Source organism: Myiozetetes cayanensis, unplaced genomic scaffold, assembly GCF_022539395.1.
Source record: "Myiozetetes cayanensis isolate MyiCay16 unplaced genomic scaffold, myiCay2020 scf3, whole genome shotgun sequence".
In the NCBI taxonomy this organism is placed as follows: Eukaryota; Metazoa; Chordata; class Aves; order Passeriformes; family Tyrannidae; genus Myiozetetes; species Myiozetetes cayanensis.
The window spans coordinates 46,911,881-46,926,029 of NW_026087521.1; the positions used below are offsets into that span (position 1 = coordinate 46,911,881).

The 14,149-nt window shown below is 36.1% G+C and overlaps 1 protein-coding gene across 4 annotated transcripts in view; it reads right to left on the reverse strand.

Annotated features, from left to right (window-relative positions):
• Positions 1-14,149, reverse strand: part of ANKS1B (ankyrin repeat and sterile alpha motif domain containing 1B) — a 420,494-nt gene that overhangs the window by 140,707 nt on the left and 265,638 nt on the right. For all 4 annotated transcript variants that reach the window (XM_050323424.1, XM_050323422.1, XM_050323423.1 and 1 more), the window contains exon 17: positions 9,599-9,751. In XM_050323424.1, the coding sequence (XP_050179381.1) occupies positions 9,599-9,751 (153 nt within the window). The remainder of the gene's footprint in view (positions 1-9,598; positions 9,752-14,149) is intronic.

Here is a 14,149-nt window from a genome sequence, read left to right on the forward strand (position 1 = left end):
TAGGAAATAAAATTACAATACTCATAATGAAATAATTTTAGAGCAACTATCTTTTACTACAGTCCTAAGACTGCACATTTCAGAGGCCAAATTCAAAATAGGCTGTGTGTAAAATTTCTAAATTAATATCAGCTTTAAAAAAATAAAATAGAAATCCATTTTTTTGCTGGCTCATCGACACTGAAAAGGTTAAACTGGTAAAATATAACTTTTTTTTCAAGGCTCTTCTAAGCTACTGGAGGCAGAACAAGTTGTTGCCTAGGACAACAAAATATTTAGTGACTATTTTATCTGTTTTTGTAGAGAACTTGTGGGCTGGCAGAAGAGGTTATTTTCCAGTGATTGTAAAGGAAATAAGAAGTCTATTACACTCCCTGGAAAGGAGATCACATTCTAAAACTTGAAATATGAACCTTCTGATAGAACATTGAGATTTTAGACAGAAAATCAAATGATAAGGCAATTTATTTGCTCTCTGAATGGAGGGAGATTTTGTTAGGATACTTAAGAGTCAGTACTCTCTCTGGCAATTGGCAGGGCAGGTTGCTTTATAATGCAAGATAATTTTTTTATTAAATCAATCATTTGTCCTACCTAGTGTGTTACAGGACAAGAAAATGATCCTGCAGGTGGAATACAATAGATGCTAAAATTGCTCAGTTTGATTATTAGTACTAAAAATGGCTGCCAATCACTACCTGATTATAATTTGTTTGAAGAGATTGCGGAGGGGAGAGAAGGAAAGAAATAAAAGAGAAAAGGAGAGGGGGAAAGCTCTGGTTTTAAGAATTCAAAACCAAATGTTTGCCTCCGAAAAGAGGGAAAAGCGATTGTTAAAAAATCATACCATTTTGATAAGACTAAAATCCTTGTATTTAAAAATAAATGCAGGATATCAGAAACATTAAAAAATCTGCAAATTTCAATGGCTAGATGTACAGATCAAACATGGTTATTTTACTATCATTTTTAAATCAGGAAACGGTATTATTTTGTTATTGTCATAGCATAAGGAAATAACAGAATTAGGAAAATTACTTCAAAGTACTTTTATAATTTTATCTATTTAAATAACCTCTAGTGCAAAATGACACTTGATGGATTACAAAAGAATCATTATACTATCAAAAAAATAAATGTCATTACATCGTTCACAGAGCAAATGTTTCCTCTTTCTTTCTTTCTTTCTTTCTTTCTTTCTTTACCATGTTGTATTGTGATAAAACGCTGTATTTGAACTAAAAGATTTGTTTTTCCTCCCACTTCTCCGGAGTCTGTGCCCTGACATGATCCAAGGTGGGAGTGGGAAGAGGTAAACAGTAGATGGTTAAAAAAATTGCCATGGTTTATGTCATCTCCTGCAAGTAACAGTATAGAGGAAAGAGAATGATGCATTTAAAGATATTTCCATTAGCATAACGAACAGATGGAAGTTTACACATCAAATCACTCAAAGGATGTAAGATCACTACCTATGCAAAATGTTAAACATGTTATGAAGTTAAAATATTGGCACATGGATTTGTTGAGGATACAAGCTTTCAACGAGATTTCTAGAAACAGCCACTGCAATACTACAAAATAACAACAGTTTCTAAATTATAAGTAACATCCATAGTACTTTAGGAACTGCGTGACTAATGGAGCTGCTACCAGTATTCAAAGCAGAAAGAATCTGACTGCAGAATAATTTTCAAATGCCAGATTCAAAGGAAAAAATTCACTATATGATTACAATTTGTAAGTATTTAATTACTGCAAAAGAAACACAGATATGCATTATTTAAACCCTTCTGAGACCTCTGTGAGTGTCCTGGATGAAAGAAATCTACACAAGTACTGTGTATGGGCAAAACTGCTGTTTGTATAACACCTCGTAACGTTTTTTGTAAATGCAATGAACCTACTGATCCAGTTTCAAAGGCAAACAGAGTATTTTGGACAGTTACCCTTTGTATTTGCAACCATAGTAGCTAACACATATTAATATAATCTCATTTGTCACACTGTTCTACTAACGCAGGAGCAAGTGAACAAATCCATATACATATCTTACCTCATGAAGAAATAATGCATCATGATGAAAGCTATTCAGTTCCATACTGATCTTCAGAGTTTGTGATGTGAAGCATATGAACAACTATCCTGTTGTCAAAGGAATGCTTAATATTCGGTTCTATATTTATATGAATTAGGATAGTTTCGCAAACAGATGAGCCAAAGAATTTGAAATGATACTGAAAGTTTCCTTCATATTTCCTCAAATCAATCACAGCTGTGCATGAACCATTTCAAAATTGTAATTATTTAATACAAAAATCACCACAAATGTAGCAGAAAAGGTTTTCTGAAATGTCTTAGTGCATCTTATAAATAGACTGCTACTTTACTAATGGGTGAGAAGACCCAAAGTTCAGTGTGCCTGGCGGAGAATTTCAAAGACTCCTGTAAAACTTTCAAAGGCTAGAAATCTTTTATCCTCAGTAAAACAGGCACATTTGTTTTTACTGTATGTCAAGGGCATCCTCAAGCATTTTATGCTATCTAGGAACTCTGAAATACAAGGCTTCTGGTTTTGCACCAGTACATCAACACGGTTGTCTTGAAAGAAGTATTGGTTCACATAAATTATCTTCCAGTACTTAATTAAGTACCCTAGGAATATGGTCCTGAATGTTTGTAAAGAGTGAACAAAGAAAAGTTCCTACAGAAAATTTTCTACACTCAACAACTGTATTTTTAATAACAAAATAACGAGATATTTTTAATAACAAAATATCTAGCAACTTGAGATCCCACAGCGTATTGCTAATGCAGCCTCATGGTCTTGAAAGTTCTTCTGATCATCAAAACTGTTTGAGCCATTTAGAAAGCAACTACAGGAAGAGCTATGGGCATCTTTATCAGTCAGAAGTATCTCTGGTAGATCAGGAAGGACTGTGACTCCAAGCACTCTTAGTTCCTTCCAGTCATATGACATCTAGCAAGAGGCTCTGTGGTAGAGAGGAAAAGGAACAGGAATTGTAATTCTGCAGTCACAGTGTCTAAGAATATGTTATTGAGATGTAATGTTTCATACCTTTCCATAAACTGCAGAGCGGCATGCTTGGGAAATTAGGTAACAACGAGAGAAGAGCCACAGAGTAATTTTTTCAAACAGAATCTGAAGGACAGCCCTCCTAAGAAAAAGGTATCTTTTCATGCTACATAGCATGGGAAATTAAGCTGTCAAGTGAGCACTGTACAAAATCCATCCAATTGGTGTGCACCACCCAATAAAATTGTGGAGTTACTATCTGCTTTGCTGGAGTAGATGAGAGGGCTGCAAAGTGAGAGACTAATCTGATCAAGGAATCTGAATGCAGTATGCGGTTCATATTTAAGTTCTTTAAGCAGAGACTGTAAGTTGTATGGACGTGGTAGGTGTATTAGTTAGCTAAGGCCTCATGAGAGCTTTGGAAACTAAGCTGGACGCAGTGGTTTCTAGTACTTAGATCTATAGGCTCAAGCTACATATGTATATAAAGGAACTCTGACTTTGAAATTAGACAGGTATCACTGGCACTCTGCAACTGTATTGGAGCTGTAGAGAGAAAGACCAGAGAGATACAAAACAAGGATTTCTGGAAGCATGAAACTGCTAAATGAAGTAAGACTCTTCAGTTTGCAAATGAGATATCTGAAAGGAGAAATTATAAAAGTGTGTAAAATGAACCACAGCATAGAAAAAATAAATAGAGAAGGAATTCAAGGATGAATTTGCTGAACTGCTAGCAATGATGTATAACTTTTCCCTTAAAAACTTGTTATTTGAGGACTGGAGAGTGACAAAATTGATGCAAATTTTTGCAAACAGTTTCATGGAAGATTCATGGAAATACTGGCCTATATGCCTGTCCCAGGTAAAATAGTAGGAATACGAAAATGCACACGTGGATAAATACAACAAGGAAGAGTTAAAGTGACTGCATGTAAGGATGCTTCATATCTCAAGAGCCTATCAGTGTTCTTTAAAACAGTCAAAATTACATAGAGAAGGTTAATGATCTGCTTGTTTGCCTGAATGCCTAAAGTCTTCTGATGAAGCCACTCTTAAAGGCTTTAAAAAAAAAAACAACAAACCACAAAACAGCAGTTACAACATTAAGCCATAAGAAAAGGTTGTGTCATGGAGAAACAGCTGGTTAAACCAGGAAACTGCAAGAGAAAATGCAGTTTTCAAAGTGGAAGAAGGTTCCTAGTGAACTCATGAAGAGATCTGTGAGTGGACCTCTGCAACTCAGTGTACTTATGCTTTCTGTAGGAAAGCAGACTAGCAGTAAGATCACAAAACTTGATGATAAGACCTTATTTGAGGCTGAAAAGTCAAGAACTGGTCCAATTCCAAAAGTCCCTGAAAATTATTATTAAAAGAATGCTATGCAGATAATATGCTTGTCCTATCCACATAATCTTCCCTGGTCAGTTGTTTATGGTGATTTTTATAGACAGCACAAAGGGTTAGGTAGATTGACTGATCTGCTTCACTATGGCCATTTTTAGATTTTTCATTCCTACAGTACAAAGCCTAGTGGGCTGTGGTGCAATAATCATGTAGCAACTTTAAATAAAACTAAAGAACATATAATATATTGTGGAACTTGTCAGTGATGTTGTGCAGGGTCCAAAGTATTAAGCTATAAACTAATGGAAGGTAGCCCATTGGCAGCTAGTATCTCTCTCCAGTATCTTTGCTCTGATCCTGAATGGCAATCATTATACCCCAAGGAAAACCAGGAATGCAATTTGGGAGAGAGTATCAAGAACACTTGTCCAAAAGCTCAAAATCTGGACAGTAATTGAACCATTTGGGAAAGATTAATTTTACAGGAGACAAAGCCCAAATCATACATATGTAAGAAGTATTCATGACAAAAGAAGCTCACAGTGCAGGATGAACTAATTGAGAAGAAATGTAAACCAGGCCACTTCCATGTAACCCTCCTCCCAGGAGTTCAGCTATCTGTGATTCCAGACCCACTTTCAGTACAGTGCAGCTGTGCAACTGTTCTCAGTTTCCTTCTGAGAAAATTGCTAGGGCGTGAGAGGGAGCTGTGAGAGAGCACACAGGCTGGAAGCATTCGAGATAAGAAAGGTAAAGTTGCAGACATAAGTAAGATTGTTGAGACAGGGAAAACTGGCACCTCAAGGATTTAAGGATAAAAACACTTACATGAAAGGTATAAAATCCTAACAAAAAAAGAAAGAGGAAATCAGAATACAGCAATTCAGCAACATCATAGATCAGCCTGCTCCAGTCAGCCCTAGAGGCCAGCCCTCCCCTACCTGAGTGATGACTACTTGCCCATTAGATTGAGTGACTCATTTGGTGGGGGTTGATTTAATGCCTAGCTCATTAGTCCCACAATGTATCGTGTGTTAGAGGATAAATAACTTGCTCTGTGCTTTTAAGCTGTTTATATCTTGCCTGAAGATATGGTAAAAGTTCCCTGAAGAGAGGGAGTCCCCAAGGGGGAAGGTTATGTAAGTAATCCAGAATAACAGACAAGAATAATATGATTAGTCATGTAGAAGAGCGTTTAAAGCATGGGGGCACACTTTAGATGGGTTAGGGGATTACAGAACATACATGACTTTTTTTCAGCAGATGGTATGTATTTCAGAAAAGTTCCTCATAGCTACAGCACTGAATAAATGATATCTGAATCAGGATACAGAATTTGATCTCTCTAATGAGTCCAGAAATCTGGAAGACAAAAGTAGAAGTGCTGGGAAAGCTGATGCTGGGAGAAGGCATTCTGAATACTTGCAATCCCAGAATAAGAAAACTAGAACAATGCTTTCCACAAAGCACATCCCAGAAGGAAATGGATCTGGAAAAATTCTAAATTATCTACAGGAAAAAATAATTAGTGAAAAAACCCCTAAACTTAGAAGTATGAAAGTCTGACTTGTAGAAAAAGGGCTGAGAATACTGGTGGGAGCTCACAAGGAACAAAAATAAATAACTTTTAAAATTACTTTTCTGATTCAAATGCTTTTGAATTGCTTTTGAAATTGCTGCTTGATTGCATTTGAAGAAACATACACTATATATATATATATATATACATACACACACACATACATACATAGAAGTCTGAAAGAAACTAGTATGTAAGTCAGACCAGACATTACCTTGCTCAAATAACTTGTAATAAATTTCAGGAAGGTGCAGAATAAATTTGTTTCTTAATGCCAATGAGCCAGCTAGAGGACCAGAAAAGCTGAGGGAAGATGGCCATTACCACCAATGTCTTAGACCTTCATTCTCTCTCATATGTTTGGTGTTCTCTTTGCAGTGTTTGTAAATGTGCTTGCCTAGATGTAACTTAGAAGAATGATACAATTGTGTTGGAAATAGAGTAAGAACCGTTCTTCAGAAGACAAGAAAGTTCAAAGTTCTGATCATTCCAATGTCCCATGGGAGCAAGGGGTAACTCACAAAGATAACTTTAATCATACAATCATCTAAGTTGGAAAAGACCTTTAAGTTCATTGAGTTCAACCATAAACCGAACCCTGTCAAGTCCCACTAAACCATATCCCTAAGTGCCACACCTACATGTCTTTGAAACAGCTCCAGAGATGGTGACTCAACCACTTCTCTGGGCAACAACCTGTTCCAATGCTTGACAACCCTTTTGGTGAAGAAATTTTTCCTAATATCCAATCTGAACCTTGAGGTCATTCTTTTCATCCTATTGTTTGTTACTTGGGAGAAGAGACTGACCCCCATTTGGTTGAAACCTCCTTTAAGGTAAATGTACAGAGTGATAAACCTCCTTTTTTCCAGGCTAAACAACCCCAGCTCCCTCAGCTGCTCTTCGTGGGACTTGTGCTTCAGACTCTTTACCAGCTTTGTTACCCTTCTCTGGATATGCTCCAGTGCCTCACTGTTTTTCTTGTAGTGAGGGGTAGAAATAGATTTGAGGGTAGAGATAACTACACTTATATAATCCACTATAAGGATTAATTTATAATTTATAACTATACTTAAATAATCCACTACAGGGACCCATGGATTATTTTTCAGTGGCTAAATGCAAAGAAGTACCAAATACGAACAAAGGGATTCCTTGCATCAAATCAGGTACAGTTTTTATGTCAAGTTCAGTGGCTGAAACTGTTTAAAATTATGGCTAAAATGAAGAAGTTATTATTTCTGAAGCCCTTAATACATTTTTTATTGCATATTTGACATAAGTTTAAATTAAACTTCTTGTTCCATCTACAAATTAAGCACCAAGAGCCACCAAACCAAGGGTACTTTGAATTCTTTTCAGGATGCTGAGTCTGGTTTTTCTCTTATTTTTCAAATGCCTGGATTTTGACCTACTCAAGCCTGTTCCAGACTTAGTGGCTTTGACCTTTATGCATTCTTTTATGAAAAACTTTCTGAAATAAGCTTTTCTTTGCCATTACCTGAATGGGAAGTGAGACTTTTGAAATCAATTTCAGACAGCAGACCTGCTGGTCAGAGCTAAGTATCTCGTTCTGTCAGACTGCACAATGCTTCAAAACAATTTCCATTTCTGAAAGATTCCCCTCAATTGAAAAAGTAACAGTAAATAATTTTCTAAGCTACAGATTTTCTCAGTGAACATAATGTTACTGTTAGCTTAGTTCCTACTGATTGGAGGGAATCAAATATATACTGGTTTGACTAAATATAAATGCATAGAATGTAGAACTGGTAGGAGTGACTTTTGGGAATGGTCCTGTGCAGGGCTAAGAGTTAGACTTGATGATCCTTGTGAGTATCTTCCAACTCAGCATATTCTGTGGATTACTATGCTCTTGACCAACATAATCCAAACATATCAGGTTGGAAAAACACTGATCTCTATAGATTTCTATATCTATACAAGTACTTATACAACTTATACAAAGGGGGTGTTTTTCTAAGAAGTACAGACCTACAATCAGAACATAATGTTAAGCTTTAAAATTAGAGGGATATATAGAGGTCTGGTTTATAATAGTTTTATGAAGTGTATTCCTGTTAGCTTCAGAGCAGGTACTCCCCTTTTCATAAGCTTAGGTAAGTTTGGAATCAAACCAAAAGCCTTTAATGAAGTTTTAATGATCCACTTGGGGGAGCTAAAGGGTAATTTGTTTCCAAATTTATTATGACAAAATGTTTGGGATGCAAAGTTAAGTTACAGAATACAAGTAGTCTTCTACTTTTTTTCAACTAAGTGCTGGTTGTTAATCTGCATTAGCTTCTCAGGCAAAGGGTCCTCAGTTCTTATTAAAATTCCAGCCACTTACAGAAAAAAGAGTCACTGTTATAAATAGCTTAGCAGTAGACACTCATAATAGCATCAATCATATCCTGACTTCAATTATACAACTACAACATACACTGAACGCCACAGACATAACACATAAGACAGAGTTTTGTCCTAATTCTACATTTTTTGCTAGTTAACACTGACTGTTGCATAACAAGAAAAGAAATTCTAACACACAATGGTTTTGTCTTTCAAGTAATATAAAATAACTCCATTTATATTTTTCTTTGTTTTCTTTTCTTTAGATGCTGGTTTCAGGCTATACCTACTTGTGCCTCATGCACCAGTTACTGTGTTGAAACCTGGTTTTGCACCATAGTTACGATCTTCATTTGTCCAGCCTGGGACACAGTGGAAACTGTTCCATAGTATAAAACTATACCAGCTGCTTTATCTTGTGTTTGATTGCCTATGATTACTGGTTGCCCTTTGACTGTCTGGGACTTGGGCACTAATCAAGAGGCAGAGATGTAGTATCTCCTACATTGGAAGGAAGAGCAGAGCTTTTTGTCTGTGAAGAGTCAATAGAAATAGGATACTGAGCTTTTCTTCATGTAGAAGTTGAGCTGAAGTTCAGAAAAACTGACAATATAGCTGATTTCAAAAGTCACAGCAGATCCAAAGCTACAATCATCTATCTTTTATAAGAGAAAACAACTCAGTTTCAGACACATAACTTACATGAAAATTCCACTGGCAAAGCTGTACAGTCAATGTCTTCACTGTAACAGTACAATCTCATTCCAAATTACCCTGTAGTACTGTCCACATTAAAGTTTATGGTGGTCTCAATATTTGGGTGTTGAATTTAACTGACTCATGTAAATAAAGTTTCAAGCAAAAGTGATGATTAAATATTGTTCTTTTAGTATTACCTAATAACTATACTTAAGGTTTCCTTGTTTTATGTTTACTTTAGCCAGAGCATGTATAAAAAGTAAACTGTAAGTGTCTTTACAAGAAGTACTTCAAAACTTATGCTTTGTAGCTATAAACTCCCAAAACATATTTTTAAATGTCGTTCAGCATCCTGAAGGCAAACACAATCATGCTGATTGAATACCATGCTAAAGACAATGGCAAAGTAAATGGAAGCAAAGGTACAGTCAACCTAGATACGGGCATTAAAGTTGTAGTCATTAGCAGTACTTGATGATAGTATTTGTAGTGTAAATTGCTTTCCTACTTTCTCCTTGATATATAAGGACAAGTACTATGTAATGTATTTAGGAGGAATTACTGCTTTAAATTGATCAACTTACATTAATTAATTCAATCTCCCAGATTTTTTTCACAAGGTCCATCGATGTATAGCCATTAATTAGAAAGGATTTGGTATAGTCACCCAGTTCAATGGAATCCAGCCATTCAGCTACAGAGGTGGGGTTGTAGCCATCATGACCGATCTGCTTCATCTGAAAAACAAGAATGAGCAAAAGTTACTGATTATATTCATTAAACATCTTTTAGAAAAGGAGTTATGGGTATTATTTTCTTTGGGTCAGTTATTTTCTTCTTTTAGTGATTAGTACAACATGAAACAATTTTGTGTGCAAAAGCAGTACTAAAACTTAGTTTTCAATGGATATTTTTCTTATGGCTGCTTGCCTTTTACACCAGACTGTACTAAGACTGTAGCTGGAGTTCAATTCTTACTAGACAGAGAATCCACAAGTAGGGGAAGGCAAAAGGATGGAAGACACATTATTAATATCCTGACTGCACAAAAATGCCAGATTTGCACCTAAAATTTCATAGAAGGGGAAGAAATTAGACTGAGAAATGGTTCTTTGGTATCACTGCAAATGAAACACATTGCCTTGGTTATATTATTCCTAATTTATCTTTTCTACCAGGCTATCTGTTATTTTATAATGGTTGAAGCCACACTGTATTTTTTTCTGCCCTCAGGGAAGGTTTAAAAAAAGTCTCTTTCCTCTACCTGCTCACATTTTTCATGGAACTCCTGGGAATTTATCATATTTCAGATTGCTCACTGTCTGTAAAGTTGTTTGAGATTGGACAATCGAATCAGATATTATTGGAATGGAACTGACAGAATGATGTGCACAGAAGTGCACCACTTGCATTTATATAGCAATACAATCATCTAATCTCATAAATCTTGTTTTCATTAAAAACAAAGAAATACCACTGGCATCTTATTTTTCTGATTTTTTTTAAGCTACTAAGAAATAAAAAGCTGCAATTTCTCTTTCACAATTGCCTCTCAGTGACAAAAGTGAAGACTTTCAAGCTAGCCATTAAAGATAAAAATGTATAAAGCCTCTACCCTTGCAGTTTGTTATGCCATATTGTTTTTATGAATTTTAAAGCAATCTACAATAGTGGCAGAAAAAGAAGTGGAATGAAGTAGAAAAAAATCATGCAATAGCCTCAATTTTCAACAGTATTATAAGCATATCATCTTTCTACAGAAATGTAACTATTGCTAACTTGATAATACACTGAACTGGTAAAATGTTAAGAAGCTTTAGAGGTTTAGAAACCTTGTGTTTTGCATAGGATCTCCTGACTGTGCAAGGGTGACATGGTGAATAGTGAAAGCCAGTCTCCCATTTCTGCCTGCTTATATACATTTCTACTTCAGGAGAAACAGGGGAAGTCTGACAGAAACCTAATGCTTTGAGTTTAAGTTTGAAGTGAGTGACAAAGTAATTTAAAAAGGAGAGAATTCTGATCTTAATATCTTGCCTGAGCCAATTTATTTCTCAGTTTATCTGAAATACAATTTGAATTCAAAGCAGAGAAAAGAAAATTAAAGTCTGCATTTGAAAGCCACAGTAGTGCTCATTGATCTGTCCATTCAAATACAGAAAGCCGGCATGTCATGATCTTGATCTTGGTTTCCTGCAGTATCAGAGAGCAGTGATGCAGGCACACTGCATCACGAATATGACAATTTACTCTTTTGCTGCAGATGTTGGGTGTAAAATATTAACAGCAATATTTAAATGATGTAGTGAAACCATTATCTTAAATCATAAAAGAAAGACAAGAGAAATCATATAATTAACAAAAGGAATTACAGCCTTTCAGGTCACTCCTGTAACAAAGGAGTCATACTGGAAAGTAAGCGCTCAGTTTTGTTATTGAACCTGACATTTTGGAATTTATTTTCATCCTAATTTAAAATGAAATTATTCTATGTCAAAAGCATGGCAAATTCTTCTTTCATTGCCATTCAGACTTACTTGAAATATTAGACTGATAGTAGTCTGTCCAGCAGACTGCTAAAACATTGAGGATCCTGGGAGGATCCTGAGGATCTCTGACTCCTAGGAAGCTTATTTCAAGAGCTGATTTTAAACAAGGTATGCTTAAACAGATGACACTTGAAAAGTAAGAACCTGATAAAAGGAAGAAGAAAAATCTTATATAGACAAGACATGAAGACATACAGGGTCAAAAGGGAACAAATGAGTTTAGAAAATATGAGGTATTTTTGTTTCCTTTGTCTAACAAAGCAAAGCAAAGCACTATCAAAACAATTTTCAATGTATCCAGATGGGGTACGTTATGTAAATGATTTCTTTTGTTTATTACTATTTGGTCTTTACCTTTAATAAATTCTGATTTTAATATGATTTTTTTTTTTTACCTGCTGATTGAGAAAACCAATTCAGTCTGGTCTGTAATTTTGGTAACCCAACAGCCTCTGAGAAGTAAATATAGCATGCCAAGTTTCCTAAAGTCTCAACTCCCACTGGAGATCTCCACCAAAAGGGCTGTTAAAATAGATATTTCTCTACTATGGCTGCAGGCAAGTAAACACAGGTGAACAATCCAATAAGCAAGAGGCTGAGAACAACTGAAATGGATTTGACAATTGCACTGTTTGGATTTGGTCACTCAATAGCCTACATGAAATGCTGGCCTGTTGTTGGGCAGCAGAAGGCTCTGCAAGTATTTTCACTCTTCCTATCCCAGAGATTTGGTTGCCTTTGTTCAAGGCCATGCCACAGGTACTTCAGCTGCATAGCCTTGGGTCAGCGTGAGGAAGAGTGGTGAGAAGTCTGGTCAGGGCCACCCCACCTTCTGCAGGAGCTGCCTGTGATCTCAGGTCCATGTCCTGACACTTGCCTGAGCTATGCTGTAGGTATGTCTGTGCCTGGCCATGCACCTTGCTGATCCTCAACCACTGAGTCACCCTCTTGAGTGACCTTGTCCCATTCTCATCCCTGTGGATGGCCTATGGATTTGCTCTGGGATGTAGCTGCTCAGAGTCATTGCCACTGTCCCTGCCCTACTTGCCTTGTCCCAGTGCTCCCTGCCTACCGACCCCCTGAGCTCCCTCCCATTCCTCTCCCTGAGCCTACCTACCATGGCAGGACAGTTGTTCCTATCACAGAAAATTAATCTCAGAACTAGAATACATGCTATTAGTTTCATCACAAAAGCAGTATTAGGTTTTGTCATGAACTAAGAACACTCTCCTATCTAAAAGAGATTTTCTGAAATGTGTCTAGTATATGAAAATTAATAAACTTCCAGTATCTGTCCTCTTCTATGGGAAGTTTTTTTGCTGTCTGTTAATAATATCAACTAGCTTATTAACTGTCATTCATAGCTGGCTGAATGTTTTCCTTTTAAATACTTATTGACAGATATCATTATTACTGACAGTATCATTAATAGTATCTGCTTTTCATATAAAATGTAGCTGAGTTTTGAAATAAAAATCCTTTGAAATATCTTTCCGGAAGTGCTGCCCCTTTACTTTATGAGAGTTCCAGTTTAGTTGCACCTTATTCCAGTCCTCATGGCTCTTAGACTATTTTTTCTTCTATACTGCACTTTATTCTCTGACTCTGAGATTATCCTAGACTCCTCTCAGATCATTTAGACCCTGTAGGTTTCCTTCCTGATGTTATTTCCTGTGATTTTTTTCTGAGAGAAAAACTCCCTCCTATCTACTGAGTGTATTTCCATGTATAATATTTCAATCATTTTGCATCAGCTACAACACATGCACCAGTGGTGTCAAACATCTGAGCAATGTGCATACTGTTTGACTCAGATCAGTGTAAAATCTCTGAGCTTCAAGTCATGACAGTATTTCAAATATAAATATCTGCTCATAAATAGGGGCAGTATTGTTCTTCCACAGACACTACTACTAATTAATTTGGTTCTTTAGCTCTTTCAGTGCAGAAGATTTTTGCATGCTGACTGTAGAAAAGGCTAGGAATTAAAGTCCATAGGATTTAGAGAAAAATAAATGTTTATGAAAATATCATAAAAAGGAGCACGGAAGAAGACACAAACCATATGAGATTTCTTTCCTAGGTCCTACTGATCTTTACTAGTATCACTTCCTTTGAAATGAATACAAAGCAGAAGCCAGAAAGAGTTGTTTCTCATAATAAAATAGTAGTGTCAAGTAGTTTTTAATGGGTCGAGAAATCCTTCCAAGAGATCCTCTGTACAACAGACTTTTTAAAGGTGCATCACTGCTGTATCTATACTGTATTTACATTAGGACGAAAGGTACTTAAGTTTTTTTCTCTAAAAGGTAGACAAATAAACACAAATAGAGCTTCAAAGTAACCACATATGTACCAGAAGCATCAAGGTGAATTCAGTAACAAGGACTATTGCCAGTTCTCCCTGATCTTCTCAGACATATGGGAAATTAATTCTATGTTCTCCACGGGTAACATCACTATCTGGTGGATCTTAACACTGTGTACATTAAAATGAAGCTTTTTATCCACTGTAAAAGAAGGATGAGATTACTTGCACAGCTTTTAAAATGATGGCTATGATTACAGTGAATTTATGCTTATATT